The 23,580-nt window shown below is 39.9% G+C and overlaps 2 protein-coding genes across 18 annotated transcripts in view; one reads left to right on the forward strand and one right to left on the reverse strand.

Annotated features, from left to right (window-relative positions):
- KIAA1328 (KIAA1328 ortholog) overlaps positions 1 to 10,403 on the reverse strand; it is a 171,986-nt gene extending 161,583 nt beyond the window's left edge. For 3 of the 10 annotated variants that reach the window (XM_072948983.1, XM_072948984.1, XM_072948982.1), the window contains exons 1-3: positions 9,983 to 10,092; positions 4,169 to 4,204; positions 3,319 to 3,461 (exon numbers count right to left, since the gene is read on the reverse strand). In XM_072948983.1, the coding sequence (XP_072805084.1) occupies positions 3,319 to 3,461; positions 4,169 to 4,204; positions 9,983 to 10,040 (237 nt within the window). In that variant the 5' untranslated portion in view covers positions 10,041 to 10,092. Of the gene's footprint in view, positions 1 to 3,318; positions 3,462 to 4,168; positions 4,205 to 5,600; positions 5,737 to 9,734; positions 9,854 to 9,982 lie in introns of those variants that run through there. The other 7 variants (XM_072948987.1, XM_072948985.1, XM_072948986.1 and 4 more) reach the window with 5 other exon arrangements.
- Positions 10,156 to 23,580, forward strand: part of TPGS2 (tubulin polyglutamylase complex subunit 2) — a 38,840-nt gene continuing 25,415 nt past the window's right edge. For 3 of the 8 annotated variants that reach the window (XM_072948992.1, XM_072948996.1, XM_072948997.1), the window contains exons 1-2: positions 10,160 to 10,527; positions 15,681 to 15,760. In XM_072948992.1, coding sequence (XP_072805093.1) covers positions 10,446 to 10,527; positions 15,681 to 15,760 — 162 coding nt within the window. In that variant the 5' untranslated portion in view covers positions 10,160 to 10,445. Of the gene's footprint in view, positions 10,528 to 15,680; positions 15,761 to 23,580 lie in introns of all 8 variants that reach the window. The other 5 variants (XM_072948995.1, XM_072948994.1, XM_072948993.1 and 2 more) reach the window with 4 other exon arrangements.

Genomic DNA, 23,580 nt, shown 5'->3' on the forward strand with positions numbered 1-23,580 from the left:
GAAAAGGGAGATGTAAAGCTATCTCTATTCACAGATGGCATGACCTTATCTTTAGAAAATTATAAGGAATTTACCCAAAACTACTAGATTAAAACTAATAAATAAATTAAGAAAGGTTGCAGGACACAAAATCAATTATGTTTCCATATGCTAGCAGTGAAAAATTCAAAAATGAAATTAAGAAAACTATTCCATTAATAGTAGCATCAAAAAGTATAAAATACTTAATACTTAGAAATAAACTTAACAAAAGGAATATAAGGTATATACACCAAAAACTACAAAATATTGCTGAAAGAAATGAAAGGATATGTAAATAAACAGAAAGACATTTCACACACCATATTCAAGGACTGCAAGACTTAATATTAAATTGAGAGTATTCTCCAAATTGATCTGAAGACTCAACACTATAGAGGGAGTGAGAAATACTAACTACTGGCTGTAAGATAGGCTCAAGGATGTATTGTACAAAATGGGAAATACAGCCAATATTTTGTAATAACTGTAAATGGAAAGTAACCTTTAAAAACTGTGTATTTTTTAAAGATTCAACACAATTGCTATCAAAATTCAACCTGACTTTTGTGTCAAAATTGACAAGCTGATTCCATAGTTTCTATGCAAAACCAAAAGATCCAGAATAGCCAAAACAATCTTGAAAAAGAAAACAAACTTGGAGAACTTATACTTCCTGATTCCAAGACATACTACAAATCTGTAATTAAAACAGTGTGGTATTAATATTAAAATAGAAATATAGATCAATAGAACAGAATTGAGATTCCAGAAATAAATGCTTACATTTATTTAACATATTTTTAACAAGGGTGTCAAGACAATCAAGTAAGAAAGAATAGTCTTTGCAATAAACGATGCTGGGACAAGTGGAAAGCCATATGCGAAAGAAAGAATGAAGTTGAGTCATGACCACACTATATACAGAAATTAAATCAAAATGGACCAAAGCCTAAAGGTAATATCTAAAGTTATAAAACTCTTAGATGTTGGTATAAAGCTTTGGGACCTAGGCAGTGATTTCTTAGATATGACAACAAAGCCCAGGCAACAAAAGAAAAACATTGATAAGTTGGACCTCATCAAAATTAAAAACGTTCATGCTTCAAAAGGACACCAATAAGAAACCAAAAAGACAATGCACAGAATGGGAGAAAACATTTGCAAATCATGTATCTGACAACAGACTTGGAGGTGGAATTTATAAAGAACTCTTACAACTCATCAATAAGAAAACAAATAACCCAATTGAAAAGGATCTGAATAGACATTTCTCTAAAGAACATATACAAATGGCCAAGAAGCACATAAAAAGATGACCATTACTGGCCATTAGGAAAATACAAATCAAAACCACAACAAGATACCACTTCATACTCACTAGGACAATTATAAATTTAAAAAAAAGGATATAAAGTGTTGGTGAGAATGTGGAAAATCTGGAATACTTATACATTCCTGATGGAATGGGAAGTGGTACAGCCATTGTGGCAATTCATCAAAAGGTTAAATACAGAATTACTACGTGACCCAGTAATTGTACTTCTACGTGTATACCCAAGAAAACTGCAAACGTACATTCACACAAAAACTTGTATACGAATGTTCATAGCAACATCATCCATACTAGCCAAAAAGTGTAACAACCCAAATGTCCTTCGGCTCGTATGTATTCAGCCATAAAAAGGAAGGAAGGAATGACCTACAACACAGACGAACCTTGAAATCACTATGCTAAGTGAAAGAAGCCAGTCACAACAGGTCACACATTAGATGATTCCATTTATGTGAAATGTCCAGAAAAGACATATAGAGACTAAAAGCAGATTTGTGGTTGCCAGGAGCTGACACGAATGAGGAATAGCTTCTGTTCACTATTAAACACACAAACAAGTATGTGAAAAAGTACTTTCAATTTTTGAAAAGAACTTGCAAATTCAACTATTCGGATCCTACTATGAAGTGGATACACTGGGGATGTAAGTAACACAAACAGGACTTTTGAGCTAATCACAGTTAAATCCTGTAGACAACTAAACATAACACAGTTGACCCTTGAACAATATGGGTTTGAACCGTGCAGGTCCACTTACAAGCAGATTTTTTTCAACAAATATATTGGAAAACTTTTTGGAGATTTACAACAATCTGAAAAAGCTCGCAGACGGACAACATAGCCTAGAAATACCAAAAAAATTAAGGAGAAGGTGTATCATAAATGCATAAAATATGTAGATATACATAGAACATTCAAAATACATGTTAAGTGATTATTTATGTTACTAGTAAGGCTTTCATTCAACAGCAGGCTGTTATTAAAGTTTTGGGGAGTCAGAAGATTATGCAGATTTTCAACTGCACAGAAATCAGTGAATGCCCCTTAATGCCCACTGTTGTTCAAGAGTCAACTGTAATTAGAAACAAACCAGATATTGGAAATATCATAAACTCAAGAACATCAACCAAGGATTTAAAAAAAATTTTTTTAAGGGGTCGATAGTAAATGATTTTGACTTTGTGGACACATGTCTTTATAGCGACTCTACCATTGTAATACAAAAGCAGCAACAAAGATACTAAAAGAATGAGCATGGCTGTTTTCCAATAACACTTCATTTATAAAACAGACAGAAGAGGGTTTGGCCTAGAGGTCATAGACTGCCAAACCCTGATTTAAACTCTGGTTGGGGAAACAAAATATAACAAAAAGTAAAATAAACCAATTAGATAGGGCATGTGCCAAAGGAATGCACAGACACCATTTCAGAGGCAAAGACAAGGGACAAACCAATGACCGAGCTATAAAGAGTCTTTATGATATTATTTGCCAAGTGAAGGAAATAATAATAATAATGCAGGCTAATTTTGTTTTAATAAAGCAGTTTTCTTGTATACAAAGGTTTATTCATCATCAATTAACAAATTCAGATGAACGAAAGTCATAAAAGGTGCCTAATAAAAGAAAAAATTATTAATATGACTTATTAACTCCACACAGATTAGGATGTAAATCTTTTTGAGACATAATAAGACAATAAATGTTTTTTAACTAACGCTGAAAGCAAGCCTAGACATTTTGGAACAAAACCTTTGAGTAATATACACACTCTATACTCATACTAAACGAAGCGTTTTAGAGTCCTTTGTATCTTTTAAAAATGTTTGTAGATCAACTAATGTTCAAGGGCTCTTATACCTTTATCTATCAGTTAGTGTCAGCACAGAAAAATAACTTATTGATCACCATCTATAAAGATTGGAAAATAAGAAAAAAGAAAAAGAAAAAAAGAAATTACTGACCTGTCCATCTACAGAATCTCCTGCACCTCTTAAGGACTCCGTGGAGACTGAAGCAGCAGTCACCTTGGGAGTCTTAAGTTTAACATCAGCTTTTGGATTCACCATCTTCTGTCTTGATCTGATATTTCCTTCCGCAGAAATTCCTAAAGATTTCCATAAAACAAGATTTCAAAATTTTATCTTTTCATTCTCTTAAACCTTACCTCCACCAGCCTCTTCCTTGACATATTCTACATTATGGGACTTGACGGGGAAAATTCTTACTCTATAAGCTTTATTTTAAAGCTCTTGTAATAAATAACGAACTGCGAAAAGATTATTTTTTGACTAAAGATTCAACTGAAATATTTTTAAAAGGGGATGTGAATATTTGTAAGCTATATTAAAACCAATCAGCTACAACATGCCATACACACCTTAACTTACTGGAAATTAAAAATCTGATTTTTCACATAATTAGGATGTCTCCAACGGTTTAGTTTTACTACTTATCTTGTAACAACCAGTAAACTTTAAAGTCTACTACATAAACCCTATAACAAGTTTTCACATTTATCTTTGAAAGATAAAATTTAGACTATTATTTGTAATATGAAAAATAAGAGAAGCATCCCTTGCTTTTTAATATGTGAATGAAGTAGTCTATAGATTCATCAAAAGCTGACTTGCCCAGCCAGCCTTTGAGGCAATATTTCAAACCTTAGTAGGGTCATACCAAATATTAAAATAAGTTAGGTTATGATGAACTGTTCTGAATTTATTTATGCTTACAAAGTTGTCCAAATGTTTTATTTTCTCCTATCTCTTAAGCAGCAAAGGAAGCCTACCAAATTAATACAGAAAATCATACCTGGAACATACACTACTGATTGCTCTTCATCAGAAACTGTGAAGGAAGGCATGAAGGAAAATGCTGGGAAAGAGTAACCAATATCCAAATGCTGCTGCTCTGTATTTCTATTATAATTTGTAATTTCTTTTGACCTGGAAATTTATAACTATCTTTCAAAAAAAAAAAAACCAGAAGGCAACATAATTAAAATAAATGTAGCAAAATTAATCATCTTTTAAAGCTCATCTTTATATATTCATAACTATCTGTTTCATAAAAATTTTGGGAGGTCTAGTTCCATAAAACTTTACCCATGCTTATTCCCAAGTGAGATATCCAACAATATAAATTCTACAGTTAGATTCATTTTCTTTCTTTTTGTAAACAAGGAGTTAAGTGCTCCTTTTTGCTCATTATTAGAGACCTGACAAGTTATTTTAGGCATAAGTAAGTAATTTCAAAATGAGCATTAGCTTTGAAGAACAAGCACTCTGAGGGCAAGTCAATCATGTGAACACAAAAACATTTTTTATTCTCCTGCAGCACATTCATGAAATGTTCCAAGAAGCCCTACTCTTTAACAAGTGGAAGATATTTAAGACAAAAAGAATTATTTCAAATTTCAAAAGGAGAAATTTAGAAAGGCTAAGATCATTACACTGCTATAGAAAGAGAAACAATATAATAAGACAGTTTACTTTCCAGAAACAAAATATTATTCAGAACTAAATCTAAATCCAGAATTGTCCACAATTTGATAGCCTTCTATTACACTTCCAGGAAGGAAGTGTCTAAACAATTTTTTCCAAATGATCTAGAAAATTCCAAAGTTTTTTGTTACTTTATAAAACATTTTCTTTTCCAAGATCTGTAGACAAATCTAATATTAACTATTTCCTTCCGGAAAAAAAAGGAGTAAAATAGTGGAGTTATACCATATTCAAAAAGTCAATACATTTTAAGTCCAGGATCAATCTTAGTAATAGAAGCTTTTCAAGGAACACTGAATGGAAATGCCTAGAATCCCTGAAGGAATTTAGGAACACAAAGGTGGTGCTATCTGAGCCACCAGGTGGCTTCTAACAGCTCTCTGCAGGAGTACATGTGCTATCACAGCTTCAAGATTTTGGCTGAAAACTGGTATCTTTAAAAACTTTAAATTCCCTCAGACAGCACGGATGGAGCTTAGAAATTTTTAAGAGGCACATAAGACAAGCAAAGAAACAAAAAACTAGACCCCACTAGGAAGGAAACTGATAGCAACTTAACACTGGAGCAGAGAGAGAATTTCTAAATTCACTGACTCCCAATCTAAGAAAAAAAAAAAAGCCTTAGAAAATGAAATTGTGCAGGCTCTTTAACAGCAGATTAATTTTTTTATATCCCTTGGGACTGCATACACTGCAGGTATTCAATAAATGTTTAATTATTTGCTGTTGGAAATGCACACATGGGAAAAAGCACCCGGGGGAAAAACTTCAAGATGACTCAGGACATGCTCCACGTGGCGGTGTCTTCAACTGGAGTATGCTGTAGTGATGAATGTGCAGAATATTTTCCATCTCCAAGGATGACCTATGGAAAGGCTAACGTTACTGAGTCCTGGAAAACATATACACTTCCCTAGAACGTTCACAAAGGAGCCTGCTCACAGCTGGATGTCACTGAGGACCCCACTCAGCTACATCTTGATTTGGAAGCTTATCAAGTATTTTATATTTTCTCCTCTCTTCTCAAATCTGATACCACTTCCCTCCATCCTTACTCTAACCTAATAACTTTGCTTCCTATTTCTTTAAGAAAAACAAACTGTAGAAGCCTTCCACAAGCTTCTACTTGCAGATGACATGATATTACATATAAAAAACCCTAAAGACACCACCAAAAAACTGTTAGAACTAGTAGAAAAAAATCCAGTAAAGTTGCAGGATACAAAATCAATATACAAAAATCTACTGCATTTCTATACAAGAACCACCAACTACAAAGACAAATTAGGAAACCAATCCAATTTACAGTTGCATCAAAAAAGAGTAAAATATCTAGGAATACATTTAACCAAGGAGGTGAAAGGCCTACACACTGAAAAATATGACACTGATGAAAGAAACTGAAGAAGATACAAATAGAAAGATAGTCCACACTCACGAACTGAAAGAATATTGTTAAAATGTCCATAAAGCAACCTACAGGTTCAATGCAATCCCTATCAAAATTCCAATGCCATTTTCCATAGAAATAGAACAAACAATCCTAAAACTTGTATGGAGCCACAGAAGACCCCAGTTGGACAAAGTAATCTTGAGAAAGAAGAACAAACTTGGAAGTTTTACACGTTCTGATTTCAAACTATATTACAAAGCTATAGTAATCAAAACAGAATAGTATTGGCACAAAAACCCATGAGAGCTACACTTTTCCTGCTTTATTTTTCTCCACAGCACCTACAATCATTGGACAGACAACATATTTTAATTATTCATAAACTCATCTCATTTCACTAAAATGTAAGCACCAAGCAGGTGAAGATTTGCATTGTTTTGATCAATGTTGTGTCTCCTAAGGCCAAAGAATGCCTGGCTCATAGTAAACCATCTACAGACAATTGAAATTGGTATTTACCTAATCCTATGAGGCACTGTCTAACAACTCAGTGTTTTCTTTCTCTCACTGTCTTTCTCTTATTGTCAAAATATGCATGCAAAACCCATTAGCTACATCTATGCTAAATTCCTTCTCAAATATAAAAATGCTAAATAACTGACCTGAACAAAAGTTTTTAAAAATAAGAACAAGAATATTTGAAATTGTCTCCATCCAACCTATCCTATATAATCATCCGTAATCTATCTTCATCTCATTATTTTAGCAATCCAAATATTTACCTTCTTCAAATACAAAGATTCTCAACAAACGTATATTTTATGGGAAAGTCAAAGAGACACAATATACAGCAAATGTATATTAAACCTCTTACTGGGCTCTGTGTGCCACCTTAATTCATTTGGAAGTGCCTCAAAAAGACATGTACAGCAAGTTATAAAGCACATTTAATGCTGGTACCAATCCATCCAAATCCCCAGAATTAAAGTAGGAATTAGAAACCCAAGGCAGAGTGGTAGAGAGGAAGACGTGTACCCATCCTAGATCACCAGGAGCTGAAGAAAATACATTTAATACTGCCCATTCTGCCCTACCCTTATGAGTTTGAATCACCTACCAGCAACATGTGTAGTACTACTGACCACAATGATATTCCTGGGTAGTATATTAACATCAATGTAAAGTCTCTATTTTTAATTGAAAACTCAGGATGGCAGAGATTACAGCTGCTGCAATGTTTTGACCAGGTCCTTTATAGTTCATATTTGTTAATATCAAGTTAACCATACTGTTAATGATAATACACTTGAGTGCATCTGAAACAATCAAATTTAGATACTACAGAAACACTAACTTCTTCTGATATTACCAAGACCTATAATGAAGGAGGAAAGCAGTCTATGACCTAAGAGGCATATTTTATTTGCAGATTTAGGCCTTAAAATGACAACATGGTATATTCATTGTCTACACATTGGATATAAAGACACACCTTGTGCAAAACAGTACTGCTGACTCATACTGTGCAGGAGATGCAGAACTCATAAGAACAACCATATGAAGAAGGTGACATTCAGTCATAGATGATCTGTTCTCACTTGATGGAAACATCTAGGACTGGGAAATGTCTTGATTACATTTCTCTAACTGTTTAGGCAAAGCACTGAAAATCTTTCAATAGTGTGAAAAGAATACCAGATTATAGGATTTACTTTTTGGTCTTTTCTATTGAAAGTACTAACTATCAAGGCTTTGGGGTGGTCTAGGAAGTCATCAGTGTGAGAGGAAAAGAGATCAAAGACACTAAACCAACTGACTCATAATTATCCTTATACTTTTTAGCAAAGATTCAGTAACAAATTTATATTTGACATTGTTTTTATACGCAATAGAGATTTACAATGAAAATATCTGAGGCTGTATATTACTCGGCCATTATGTGGAATAGGCAGGGGAAACAGGTGATACTGATAACCTTCCAATTCCTTTCAAATATCTGAATGCCTACAGAATATAATCACTACCATTTTTCCCAATATAATTTAAACTCCTCACTTTCAATGGGAAGATGAGTATTCTACATTAATTTTTAGAGTAAGGGAGAATGTAAAAGAAAAGGGAGGCTATATGACTGCTATGTGAAATAGGGAGTAATAAGACTACATGAATACATGAAAGTACAGAGCTGCTAACACTAAGAGCTTACATTCAGTTTACATACCTACTAACTTAACCAATCTCTCCACCCTACACTCCACACATATTCTATATCAGAACAACATTCTGATATATTCTTTATCAGCACAACAGCATTGGTTACACAGAAAGTTAGGGAATAATAATCGAAATCACATAGGTGGTTATGAAAACGATTACACTACAGAAGCACATTATAAGCTAATAATCTTCAAATATCTCCTCCATCACAAAATTCTAACATTGCAGACGCAATGTTTCATGAGAAAATCAGACTCATCCCAATTTCCTGACTTCCTAAGTCAGCCCAGCTGCTCCCGATGCACATACTCTTCTGATAGGTAAAGAAAAAAATATTTAGTTTGCACAGTGCACTAATGTACTTTTATCCACAGTGAATGGACACGCCTTCACTTGATTGTCACCAACCTATCAGAAACAAGTGGTAATTATGTTTAGAAAGTGCTTAACACTAAACACTGAGTGGCAAGAAAGGAAAAATACCCCTCTCTCCACGGCATGACACTTGAATCCTAGTAACTCAACAAGAAGAACTGATAATATTTTGTAAGTTCTACTGAGAGCTAAGTAGAATGCGCAAAGAATAATTCTGCCAAAGTTAACAGCAATGCCTCCAACAATGCCATCACCAATCCTAGCAAACAGGCAAAAAGACTTGCCTCTGCAGACGCCCTACCCTGAAAGCCCTCCTTTCATGTAACACTCCTCTGACAAAAATGAAGTACATTATCAGGACCAAAGATAAGGCTGGAACAGTCTTCCTAACCCAGGAAAAGAACCAGTTTTGTCACACATTTCATCATAGATACTGAACTGGGAATACCACCCCAAGGGGAAAAGCACCACAGGTTCTCCATCGCAAAACAATCTAGGAACTTCAGTCCAGCTAGGGGTGATCCGCAATCTACACGCAAATCAACGCTACTTCCTGGCCCTATGTTCTGCATGGCATCTTACTCCGTAATCAGCACCACCAGATCACGTCCCTGTGAAACCAAGACGCACACTTCTCCGAAGACCCCAGTACGAAAATAAAATCACTGACAGGCCTTCGAAGTCCGACAAGGTCCTGACTTGTTCCTAACAACGCTGACCAAGGATACCCCTAAACCAAGACAAAAAACTCTCTCGGACCAGCCAACACCGCCCCCGCTTCCATAAGCCCACTCCCCACAGGCTCTGCCGGCCGGAGGTCACCACGGGCAGAGGGACCCTCCCAGCCCCAGGATGGGCCAAGCCTCTAGGCCATCTTTCCAGAGCTCACCGCCAAGGAGGGCTGGGAAACATCTGAGCTGGGTCCCCACGCCTGGAACTCCAACCTGGAGACAGTGCAGGCTCTGTGCCACCGTGTCCCCAAGCAAGGGGGTAGCCCGGCACCTGGACGGCGGCCGGACGGGACGGCCCCGCCCCCGGGGCCCGCACCGAGCTCCCCCCCTCCACGCAGAGTCCCGCGCGACCGGCCCCCGCCCGGGGGAGGGCGCCGGCGCCCCCTGCCCGGCGGGCAAAGGATACAGTCCCGGCTCCAGAACGCCGCGGCGCCCGGGCGGGAGGGGCCCGCCACGTCCGCCATCTTGAAACAACCGCCACTCGGGGCGTCGCTCCGGGGCCGCCCCGCCCCGGCCTCCAGGCCCGGTCCCGATTGGCCGCACGGCGCAGAGGCCCGCCCCCGCTTGCGTGGCCGGCCCCGGCGGGGAGGGAGGGTCCGGGCGGAGGAGTCGCTGTGTCCCGGCGGCCTGGTGTGGAGCGCCCGCCGGGGCCGCGGGAGCAGGCGCCCCGCGGAACTACTACTCCCGGACCAGCCCGGGCCCCCCATCTCCGCCCCGCCGCGCTCTCAGGCGCCGAGCACTACAACTCCCGGCATGCCGTGAACTTGACGGCCGCACCTCCGAGGCGGAGTCCGGCCCTCTGGCCCGCCCCGCTCCCCCGCCTGGTCCCCGCCGCTGCCCCGGCCGCGCGCCGAGCGGGGACGCGAGCCATGGAGGAGACACCGCCCCCGCTGCTGGGCAGCAGCAAGCCGCACCTGGAGAAGCTGACCCTGGGGGTCACCCGCATCCTAGGTGAGTGGGGCGGGGGCCCTTGGGGCGACTGCGGGACGAGCGGTGTGCAGTGAAAGCACGGACGGGCGGCTGGACGCCGGTCCCTGTATGCCAGAGGGCATCGCGGCTGTGACTGCCGTTGTTAAGGAGAAAAGAGGGTGAGCCAGGTGCGTGACTAAGCCGGGAAGCGTTTGCCAGGATTGTGGATACAGAGCTGGGAAGCCCGAAGATACCTCCACCCGAAGTCCCAAGAAGGACGGGCAGAGACGTGCAAAGGGGAGACAGCAGGTACCTGACGGTTGGGAGGCTGGGTCTCCCGAGAGGCCTTCTTGGCCAAGGGAGTGTCCAAGCCCTTCCTCTGGAAGTAGAGCGCTCGGGTAATGAATACTGCAGCCAACCTCCCAGGGCCACAACTCCCGTGCGCCTCCCGGGGTGTGGCACCTGATGTGGTCCTGAGGAGTCAAGACTTGCACCACTGAATGGGTGGTTTTCTTTATGGAATCTCTACTTAATGCCATCACTTTGCTAGATTCTGGGGCTACAAAAAAATGAAATGAAATGAAATGAAATGAAATGAAACACACACACAGTTCAATAATCTCTTACTGCTTAGACACAGGAGAACCATTATATATGCATCTACAAACTATATGAACAGCAAAAACTGACAGAATTGAAAGAAGTAGGCAATTCAACAACAGTAGTTTGAGACCTAAATACCCTGCTTACAACAATGCATATACACCTAAGCAGAAAATCAACAAGGAAATAGTAGGCTTAAGCAACACTGTAAATCGACTTTACCTAAATAGACGTCTATAGAACAAGTTAACCCAACAGCAGTAGAATAAAAATTCTTCTCGGGTATATATGGAGTAACCTCAAGAACAGACTATATGTTAGACCATTAAAGAAGCCAAAATAAATTTTAAAGGATTGATATCATACAAAGTGTGTTCTCTGATGACATAACACCAAAACTGATGGGATGGGATGAAAGCATAGAACAGAAATCAAACTTTCTCAACCTGATAAAGGGCATCTATGAAAAATCCACAGCTAACATTATACTTAATGGTGAAAAACTAGTTACTTTCCCATTAAGATCAGGAACCAGGCAAATGTTCGTGAGATCCCCAACACCACACTAGGTTTGATGATTCACTAGGAGGATTACAGGATCTGGGAGACAGTCATGCTATGATTTATTCTGGGAGAAGCAAAGGGAAAGATACACGTGGGGAAGTCAAGGAAACCAAACAGTTTTCAAGAGTCCGCTCAGTGGATTCACGTGGGACACAATTACTCCAGCAACATGTGATAATACATCTGAAATCTTGTCTACTATGGACGCTCATTTGAGCCTGGGAGTCTGAACCTTTTATTGGAAGTCCATCGTTTAGACACACTCTACCTAGTGTCTATCAAATTCAAGACTCCCAGAGGAATGCAGGTATTCAGCATAAACCATATCGTTTGCACTAACAGATGCAGTGAGCCATTCTTACCAGGGAATGGTGGGAACCCTCCTGAATTCCAAGTTCCCAGATGCCACCCAGGGGCCAACCTTATAAGCAGACCTTTCTAAAAATTGCAGTCTCAGGCCTGCTGTTTCACTCTTTTCTGCACAATGAGAACTCCCCTCTTACCACTGCTATTCAACATTGTACTGGAAATTCTAGTCCGAGCAATTAGGCAAGAAAATGAAATAAAGACATAAAAATTGGGGGAAAAAAAGAACTAAAGAGTTATTTGCAGATGACATGCTCTTGTATATTAAAAAAAGTCAGAAGGAATCCACAAAAAGAAAAAAAAACTCTACACATTAGCAATGAACAATCCAAAAATAAAATTACAAAACAATTCAATTTACAATCATGTCAAAAGAATAAAATACTTTAGTATAAAAATTAGCAGAAGTAAGGAGTGAACAAGTAAATTAACAGAAGTGCATGATTTGTACACTGAAAACCACAACATATTATGAAAAGAAATTAAAGAAGACCTAGATAAATTTGAAGACATCTGATATTTATGATTTGGAAGGCTTAGTATTGTTAGAATCCAATTCTCCCCAAATTGATCTAAAAATCTACAATTCTATCAAAATGTCATTTGCCTCTTTTGCAGAAGTTGACAAGCCAATCTAGTCCTAAAATTAAAATGAGAATGAAGGTGCCCACAATAGCCAAAACAATCTTGGGAAAGAGGAACAAAGTTAGAGGGCTTAAACTTCACTATTTGAAAATTTACTACATTTGGGATAATGGAAAAGTTTTGCAGATGAATAGTGGTAATGGTTGCAAAATAGTGTGTGTGAGTGTACTTAACTGTATACCTCAAAATGGTTAAAGTGGCAAATTTTATGTGTATTTTACTACAATAAAAAAAATTTGCTGCAAAGCTTCAGTAGTCTTCACTGTGGCACTGGCGTAAAGATAGAAATACAGATCAATAGAATAAGATTGAGACTCTAAAACCAAACCATCACATATACGGTTCGATGATTTTCAACAGGGATGTCTGTACAATTCATTGGGAGAAAAAGTCTTTTTAACAAATTGTTCTGTGATAACTGGGTAGCCACATGCGAAACAATGAAGTTGAGCCCTTACCTCAATTCACATACAAAAATTAACTCAAAATGGATCTTACGTGTAAATGTAAGTGCTGAAACTATGATAGTCTTGGAAGAAAACATAGGCCTTAGTTTTTGAATGAGTTTGGATCTGAGGCTTGTGAAACTGATGAGATATAACACCTGTGATTTGTTGTGTGAGGCGGCAAAAGGGAGATTATACAGGTGAGGCTAATCTAATCACATGAGCCCTTTAAAACAGGCTGTTAACAGGGGAAGCCACTGCGATTATTACCAGCCCTTTCTAGGGAGCCCCAACGGGAGTCCTCCCACCTGGTGTCATTGGAGCCAACAGAAGGAACTCAAGTTTGGTTTGGAAGCAAAGGAAAGTTTTATTCTTTGATCCAAGAATGGAGAGGTGTGAGGATGTTCTCTCCTCGAGGTCGGAGGGGCTGCTGCTTCATAGGGATCTTGTGAGCAGGGGAGGGGGCTGGGTTCTTGCCGGGACGGCGCAGCTGTGCTGCTCAGGCTCCGGATCCCTGTGCCGGGCGCAGCGTCTCTGCACACAGCCCGCCGTTGCCATTGTGAATTGCGGTGTTGAGCGCAGCACTGCGCACACGGGCTGCTGAGCATCTTCAGAGCCATTTCGCTTGAGGAACCAGGAGAGAGGCCTCTGCATGTGGTATCCTATGAGCAAGTGTAACTAAACAATGCCTGAAAAGGTTAGACTTTATTTTATTACCCAGATTCTATATTTAATACCTGGGAATTGTTAATGGGCTTTGCGGGTGACCAGTCCCTCTTCTGCCTTTTGTCCTGCTCCTGATTCTCATGGGGGGGCCAAGGGGCCCAGGTGCATCTTCTGTAACCTCTTCTTGCTGATTTGGGGGTGTCATCATCACCCCGAGTGGAGGGGCAGAACTTCCCCCAGCTGCCTTTAGATCGTGTGACGGTCACCAGGCCTTGGTCCTAACCCTAACCCTGAGTGACCATTTGTCGAACCTTTTGGAAACAAAGAACATCAGACAATTAAGATAAACACCCCAAGAGAATAATGGTTATATGTCAACATTTTTCTAAAAATGAGGGTATTTAGTTCTTTGGCCTGTGCCCTGCATATTCCTGCTCACACTTTGGTTGTTTTTTTTGGAAGAGAATCTTTAGGTCAGAGTAAGTTTCCACAAGTAGTCAAGGAGGTCAGTTGCCTCAGGTTGTCTCTGCGAAGGTTGGGGCTTGGGGGCCTCTTCCCTCGAGTGTCAGGTCCCCTCGGAGTGACCCCCTGCAACTTAAGAGCAGGGCATGTCGTTAGGGTCACCATATGGGGTCCATTCCACTTAGGAGTGAGCTAGTCTTGCAGGCTGCTGACTTTCTGTGGTTTTAGGTGCATCCAGTCTCCTGGCCGGGAGGGGAGCAGGGCCAGGTGGGTGAGTGTGGGGAGCACCTGCTCATCGTCTTCAGTGAGGGCTTTCACGGTTCCTCCTGCCTGGAGGGCATACTCGAGTTGTTCCATTCCAAGGGGGTTAAGATGTTCCTTCTCTCAGGCTTGGGGAATGGATCTACCACACCTGAGTTCAGATGCGCTTTAACTTATCCCTTGGGGCTAACCGCATGCAGAGCCGGGCAATCAGAAGCCACTTAATCCAGTTTTCTTGAGTTTCCTGGCTCGTTTCAAGGTCTGATTGAACCTGTCTCCTTTGGGGTCTCCAGGCTTAGTGCAGGGCCCTTTTTATGCCCAGGACAGTCACTTGAAACAAATGCTGGAGCATTATTGCTTTGTAGGGGTCCTGGGAGCCCGAACGTGGGGGTTGTATCTTTCACTAATGCCTTAGCCACTTCAGCTGCTATCCCAGTTGTAGCAGGGAATGCTTCTGTCCACCCAGAAAATGTACCTGCTAGCACTAAGAGACACCTGAAATTGGCTGACACTTTCTCCCTATCTTATCTTCTGTGAAATAGTGCCAAGTGGGACCACCCCTGAAGGGACAAGATAGTGTCTTCCATCCTAGCCAATCAGAGGCATAGAAAGGACTCACCCTTGAATGACTTGAAGCTCACAGTGCTTTTCTACCACAGTACCATGCTTCCCAATACCTTAGAAAGAATACTGAACAGAAGGCAGAAGAAAAATGGTGCATCTGGTACTTTATGCTTTTCCAAAGCACCTTCATTTCTATTTCCTCTGCTTTCCTTATCAAGGAGAGTATTAATTATAATTCTTCTCAAATGCAAAGGTAAGTGAATACTCATCTAAGGTCACAACTAATGAATGCATAAAGCAAGACTAGGCTAGGTGGAGTCCAGAATTCTTAGCTCACATATTGGGTGCTATTGCTGCATGCTAAGATTTGAGCCTTCTGAGAACTTGAAGGAAACTTTATGATGAATGGAAGGGGTACTGCCAGGAAGACTGCATGGTCCTCGGTTATGGGACTGAGTGCCTTTGAGGGACCAGCTGCTTTTATCACAGGGGTAATAAATGCTCCTCAGAGGGATCTGATATTCCCAGAGCAGTCATCAACAGATAGTCAACCTCTAGTTAGAAGTGTGTGAGAATGAGCCAGTTGCAACTCTACAAGACTCTGGTTTTTTCTTCCAGAATCATCCCCAGGTGTGACAGAGGTGACTATCATAGAAAAGGCGCCTGCTGAACGTCATATGATTTCTTCATGGGAACAAGTAAGTGGTGCCCTGTTGAATCCTCATCTCCCAAGAAAGAGAGGTCAACCTAAATGCCCCGGAGAAGGAAAGATTGGGCAGTAAAACCTCTTCCTATCTTAGGCCACAGCTGCCTTCAACGTAGAGTTCACCCTTCTCTCTGTTCCTCTTCAGGCCACTTAACACTCCCTTGCACTCCATGCCATCTCCCCAGCATGGAGCATCTCTGAGCCTGTCGTATGGAGGCAGTGGAACATTTGAAGTTGTATACATACAACAAAGCTAAAGATCCAGCAAGGAATGGAAAAAGTAAATATTAACAAGCTTGCCGGGCAGAATGTGGTTAAGCGTTGCAGAGAAGTACTAACCAGATTAATAGCTAGTACTTCCCAACCCTCCTCTGAATTTTCATTCCTTCATTTACTCAATTAAAGTTTTAAGCTCCTAAAATGGGCCAGGCATTATGATTGATGTTGAATCCTTGGGGATTCAGTGATAATCAAAAAAGGGCACACAGTTTCTTACCTCTTGATCTTACTGTCTAAGACATAGCATAAATCATTCCAAGTATAATTACAAAGCAGAGCAAGTTCTGTGAAAGAGAGGTAAAGGGAGCACTGTCAGGAGGCCTGACCGAGTCTGGAGGTTGAGAAACATTTTTCCCAAAGGAGTTATGAGAAGTTGTTAACCAGATAAGTGAGATCTGGGAAGAAGGGGCTTTCAGCCCATGTGAGGGCTTCGAGACGGAAAGGATTACATTTTCCAAGCGCATAAAGAAGGTCCATGTTGCTGGAGCAGAGGAGAGCAAGGGAGAGAGGTTGACAAGGACCAGGATGTGTGGGCTTCTTAGATCATCAGGATTTTGGTCTTTGTCTTGAGAGCAAAGGAGAGCCATTGAAATGTTTTAAGTAGAGAAGTTGGATTTCTGCTTTGGAAAAATCACTGTGGCTGAGTAGCAGCAAATGGATTTGACAAGGAAGCAAAAAATTATCCTGCCATTTAGTGAACGCTGCTAACACATATCAGATAAGTTATTTAATTTAATCCTCATAATAACCCTGCAAGATAGGTATTGATATTTCTGTGTTCTAGATGAAGAAACTGAGGGTCAGAGAGGTCACCAAGAATTGTCCTGGGCCACGTAGCTAGCATGTGGCAAAGCCTGAATTTGAACCCAGAGTTGTCTGACTCTAGGCACATATCCTTTCTGCTCTGCCAGACTGCCCCTCTAGCAGTGGGCCCCGGGCAGCCAGACAGTCCACAGGTATGTGTACATGTTCAGTCCCTGCCAGTAGCGCTCACCCTCCGTGAGCCAAGCTGGCAGCAGTTTCTCCCTCCATGACCTCTGGCCAGCAGCACCCCAACTTTTATCATGGGCTCTCTCAGCCCCCACTGCCATTTCCGTTCACAGCCCATCAGAGAAGAGGGAATTCCAGAGCAGTGTCTGTGTTGAACTCTGCTGGCTGGTCAGTCCTGATGCGGCTGTGTGTGCTTTCTGCCAGTCTTCTCCCTTCCTCTTCTTTTTTCATCCCCTCCTCCAAAATAGAGACTGATCCTGAATCTGGCAGGAGAAGCCCTCTGAAGTGGGCAGCTTACTACCCACAGAAGAGCATCTCTTCCCACATCAGCCAGGAGAGAAATTAAAATGACAGTAACTCTGAGTCGCTGGCCAGGGCATAGGAGCCACCTAAGTGAAACCCTGAAAGCTGCACTCAGAAGAAAGGGCTGGAAGCACTGTAGGAGCCCCACTGTCTGGGCTGCGAGGCTGTGAGGTCTTCAGCAAGGAGGCAGTGCAGCTGGGGCCACAGTGATGTACATGAAAGTAACAGTGCAGGCTTAATGGTTTTTATGACTTTGGTTTACTTGATGTTTTGTATGTTTATGTTAGTATTTGAAATGTAGTAAAAATTTGATTTCATTCTCTTTTTCCTATTTTTATGAATTCTGAATAATTTTTTAAAATACTGGTATAAAACAATACCAAAATTTCTTTTTTGAGTGAAATCAATACCATAATAAAAGTTGTAATCACTACTATTGGAACACTCTAGCCTGACTTAAAGGTGAACAGTGCCACCAGCTCATCTCAGCTCAGATCTCATGGAAGGAACTGGGTTAAGACTTATAGACAGTAGTTTCCTTGTCTCCACCACTAGATGGCACTAGTGACCAAAATCTGATACTGGATGCAGATGTTTGGGGATGACAGCGGAACAAGAACTTTGTCAGAACGTTAATAACTATAGGCTTCCTGTGTTAGGGTCCCGGGGTTGAGAGAAGGGCTTTCTGTGTGCACACTTTCCTTTTGGAAAGCACAGAGAAGGTGCCATACAGGGGGCATTAGGAGCAAGCCCTAAATGCCAAATAACTTACTAAGTAGAAAAATAAATGTTTAGCCCAAGGAGACTGAGAACCCTTTAAGTTACACATTTGTGAAATTGAGAACTAGATGGTGAAGAGAGAAAAGAAGTCTGATCAGAATGCATATTTTAGTTCTTAGATCAAGAAAATGAAAAGCCTGTTTCATTAAAATGGCAGCTATTGTCTATTTAATAATATAAAAACACCACTGAAAGTTACCGGTACACTTGAAGCTTGCTTCTCACCATAGTTCTTAAGACGCTTTGCCCTAAAATCATAATTAACCAATTACCTCGCCTTCCCTCTTCCTGCCAAGCTCACACTTCCTTCCACCTCCAGTGTTTTGCAGACTTAGTCTTAGAGATTATTCTGAACCTGGATTCACAGAGTGACTCAGGGTCACTCAGGGGCAAAACTGGGAAGTAAATTCAGATTGTCCTGCTACAGTCTTAACCCCCTCACACATTGGGCACCTGGAACTGACTGACAGTGTGACCTAAAGCAAACTTGATATGAGCAGTGTTCAGTATCACACCTCAAAAGGGTCCAATAAGGAGAAGGTTGGGACAGAGTTACTAACATATTTTCCCCTCTGAAGTCAGACATCCGAGAACGCATCCTTTCGTGTTCTCCAGGGGTTTGACGGGCTAGAGAAGGCTGCCAGGCACGTGCACGGATGTGAGCTACTTAGAATTTGAGGCACGCTCCTACCTAGTACCTCCTGAAAGGATACTAAGCTATTCCTTTGTTCTTCCCACACCAGTTTGGATGATTTGCTGTTCATATGAAATATTTGTTTATATCCCATTGTGCTTCTTTCTAAGAACTTCCAGAACTGTTAGGTTCAGTGCATTAAATGCTGTCAAACTGTATACTTTTCACTTTTAAGATGTTCTCGCTGATCCAGTAATTTCAGAAAATAATTTATGAGCATGGGTCTGAAATTTGTAGCGGTAATTGCTTTGCTCCAACATCATCGAGACTTTGCCTACGATCTCATGTCGCACCATGTTCCTGTAGGTCTCTTCCTCTTGTTCCTTGATCCCCTTTCTCCAGCTAGCTCCCCAATCAGGCATTTCCATGGCAGCACAGACACCTCCTCTGCCTTATCAGGCGAGGCAAAAAAGAGATCAAACCAGTGGCTCTGCTCTGCAGACCCAGTGCCTAATAGAGTTTTTTGTTGTTTTTATTCTTCATTGCAATATAATTGACATATAACATTGTATTACTTTTGTGTCTACAACATAATGATTTAATATATGTATATATTGTGAAGTTACAAGTGTAGTTAACATCTATCACAAGAGTTACAGTTTTTTTTTTTGTATTGGGAACTTTTAAGATTTACTCTTAGCAACATTGAAATTATACAACAAAGTATTAACTGTAGTCACCCTGCTGTACATTACATCCCCAGGACATAGTTATCTTATAGCTGCAAGTTTGTACCTCTTGACCACCTTCACCCATTTTGCTCACCTACACTCCCCACCTGTGGCAGCCTAGTCTCTGTATCTATGAGTTCAGTTTTCTTTTAGATTCCATATATAAGTGAGATTATACAATATTTTTCTTTCTCTGACTTATTTCACTTAGCATAATGCCTTCAAGGTTCATACATGTTGCCACAAATGGCAGGATTTGCCTTTTTATGGCTGAATAATAGTTGGTTTTGTGTGTGTGTGTATGTGTTTGTATGTATCATATTTTATCCATTCACCCAGCAATGGACACTTAGGCGGTTGTAAAGAACACTGCAGTGAACATGGTGGTACAGATGTCTTTTCAAGATAGTGACTTTATTCCCTTCAGATTAAAAACCCAGGGGTGGAATTGCTGGATCATATGGTAGTTCTGTTTTTAATTTCTCAGGAACCTTCATTGTGTTTTCCACAGTGGCTGCATGAATTCACATTCCACTGGCGAATGACCCAGTGTTCCCCTTCCTCCACATCTTCACCAACACTTGTTATTTGTTGTCTTTTTGGTAATAGCCATTCTGACAGGTGTGAAGTTATATGGTTTTGATTGTCATTTTCCTGAATTAGTGATATTGAGCATCTTTCATGTTCCTGTTGCCCATTTGTATGACTTTGGGAAAATGTCTATTCAGTTCCTCAATCCATCTTTTAATCGGGTTGTTTGTTTTTTTTCTATTGAGTTGTATGAATTCTTTGTATATTTTGGATATTAACCTCTTATCAGATATATGATTTTGGAATATTTTCACCTATTCTCTAGGTTGTCTTTTCATTTTGTGATGGTTTCCTCTGCTGTGCAGAAGCGTTTTAGTTTGATGTAGTCCCACTTGTTTATTTTTGCTTTTGTTGCTTTTGCTTTTGGTGTCAAATCCAACACCTCATTGCCAAGACCAATGTCAGGGAGCTTGTCCCTATGTTTTCTTCTAGGAATTTTATGGTTTCATGTCCAACATTCAACTCTCTACTTGACTTTGAGTTGATTTCTGTATGTGGTGTGAGACAGGGGCCCAGTTTCACTCTTTGGCATGTGGCTGTCCAGTTTCCCCAACACTTCATTGGAGAGACTGTCCTTTTCCCACTGTGTATTTCTGGCATCTGTCACAAGTTAATTGACTAAATGTGTCTGGGTTTGTTTCTGGGTCTCTATTATGTTCTATTGAGCTATGTGTCCTTCTATGCCAGTATTGTACTGTTTCGATTACTGTACTTTGTAATCCAATTTGAAATGAGGCAGCATGATTCCCTCAGCTTTGTTCTTCTTTCTCAAGATTGTTTTGGCTATTTGGGATCTTTTGTGGTTCCTGCAGATTTTATGACTGTTCTATTTCTGTGAAAAATGCCGTTGGAAGTTTGATAGGAATTGCACTGAATTTGTAGAGTGCTTTAGGTAGTATGTATGTAACAGTGTTAATTCTTCCAGTCCATGAACGTGGAAGGTCTATCCATGTATTCATGTTTTCTTCCATTCGTTTCATCAGTGTCTTACAGGTTTCAATGTGTAGGTCTTTCACCTCCTTGATTAAACTTGTTCCTAAGTATTTTATACTTCTCGATGCATTGTAAACAGTATTGTTTTCTTAATTTCTCTTTCTGATGGTTGGTTATTCTTGTATAGAAAAGCAACCGATTTTTGTATATTGACTTTGTATTCTGCAACTTTCTGAATTCATTTATTAGTTCTAAAAGTTTCTTGGTGGAGTCTTTTGTGATTTTCTCTGTATAATATCATGTCATCTGCAAATAGTGACAGTTTTACTTCTTCCTTTCCTACTTAGAGGCCTTTTATTTCTTCTATTGCCTAATTGCTCTGTTTAGGAATTTCAATACTATGTTGAATAAAATTGGCAAGAATGGGCATCCTTGTTTTCCTGATCTTAAAAGAAAAGCTTTTGGCTTTTAACCCTTCAATATGATGTTACCCGTGGACTTGTTACATGTGGCCTTTATTATGTTGAGTTATGTTCCCTCTATACCTACTTGTTCAGGGTTGTTACCCTAAGTGAATGTTGAGTTTTGTGAAATGCTCTTTCTGCATCTATTGAGATGATCATATCATTATTATCCTTATTTTGTTAGTGTTGTATTGATTGATTGTATGTTGATTGATTTGCAGTTGTTGAACCATCCTTGCATCCTTGGAATAACTTCCACTTGGTCATGGACTACATGCACATTAGTATACAGAGTCAGAGCTCATATCATGTTAGCAATTTTTAATCTTTAGAACTGAAAGGAGATTCTCAAGCAAATGAGTAGCCAAACCTGGGCTCTGCCACTTAGCATTTAGGTCTGCACTGTCCAATATGGTAGCCACACACCAGCTGTGGCTGTTGAAACATGAAGTGTGGCCAGTTTGAATGGAGATGAGCTGTAAGTGTAAAATACACATTGGATTTTGAAGCTTTAGTGTGAAAAAAGAATGCAAATTATCTCAATAATTTAAAAAACTCAATTACATCATAATATTTTGGATATATGGAGCTAAGTAAACTACATTATTAAAGTTAATTTTGGTTTTTATATGCTTTCTAAGATGGTTACTAGAAAATTTTAAATTACATACTTGGCTTACATCGTATTTCTGTTGGACAGCACTTACTTAGAGGCTCTGATGCAGAGCTGATGTGCTACCCATCGCAGGTGTCAATCTGTCACATTTAGCATTCCTTCCTACAAATGTACTAAAGGGAGGTGTGACTAAAGTTTTGAAAGGAGCATCATGCAGACAGCCAGGTGAAAATTCAAAACCAGACAGAGGAAACTTATGGCCACGTGTTCTTCATCTCCAGTGACTGACTTGACTTTGTGACATGGAAGTCCCTTAAAATGGACAGGGGATCTGATGTGATACCTTGATGCAGCCATCTCTACCAGTAGGGATTGAGACTTGAATCCAGTCCCCTGCATGAAATCTGGGTGGTGTTTGTGACATGAATGTCAAAGAAACAGCCTAGAATTAAGTAACAAACATGCATTTGATTTACTAGAGAGAGGTCTGGCTTCTGATATGCAGGTATAATCACAATGTGGTAAAATAGACATATGTATGACCCAGGTAAAGGCCTGACAAAAAGATGAGTAATTTTAAAAGGGTTGAGTAGCTTCTAGAATGTTGGAAGAGGAAATACTAGGACCTGAGGGGTAAGTGCTGTTTGTTTGTAAACCAGGAAGGTAGTCTTTGTAGTGGTCATCTGGCGCTGTCTTGGCTTAGGGTCTATTTTGAATGTATAGCCATCCCAGCTTTCTTTGGTTTCCATTTACATGAAGTGGCTTTCCATCCCTTCACTTTTAGTCTGTGTATTATTACATAATCTGAAGGTGTTATTACATCTCTTGTAGGCAACATAGTTTGCCTCATTTCTTATCCATTCAGTCACTCTTTGTCTTTTGACTGGAGAATTTAGTTCATTTACATTTAAAGTAACTGTTGATAGGTAATGGACTTAATGCCATTTGGTTCATTGATTTCTGGCTGTTTTGTAATCCCTTTGTTCCTTTCTTCTTTTGCTTTCTTTGATGGTTTTCTGTAATGGGTTCTTAGACTCCTTTCTTTTTATCTTTTCTGTATCTGCTGTAGATTTTTCCTTTGTGGTCAACATGAGGCTTATAACAGTCTATTTTAAGCTATAAAAGCTTGTTTGAACACATTTTAAAGCTTTATATTTTTACTCTCCTTGCTACACGTATAAAAAGATGTGACAACTTACATCCTTTTATTTTATGTATCCATTAACAAATTATTGTAGTTATAGTTGTTTTTACTTCTAAAACACAGTATATTTTACTGTTTTCACTATAGTTAGTTTACTACTTTGTCTTTTAATCTTCATACTAGATCTGTAAGTGATTAATCCACCACCAGGACATTAGATTATTCTGAATTTAACTATATATTTACTTTTGCCTGTGAGATTTGTACTGTCATTTTTTTTCCCCTGTTGCTAATTAGCCTCCTTTTGTTTCAGCTTAAAGAAGTCCCTTTAATATTTGTTGTAAGGC

Source organism: Vicugna pacos, chromosome 24 (assembly GCF_048564905.1).
Source record: "Vicugna pacos chromosome 24, VicPac4, whole genome shotgun sequence".
In the NCBI taxonomy this organism is placed as follows: Eukaryota; Metazoa; Chordata; class Mammalia; order Artiodactyla; family Camelidae; genus Vicugna; species Vicugna pacos.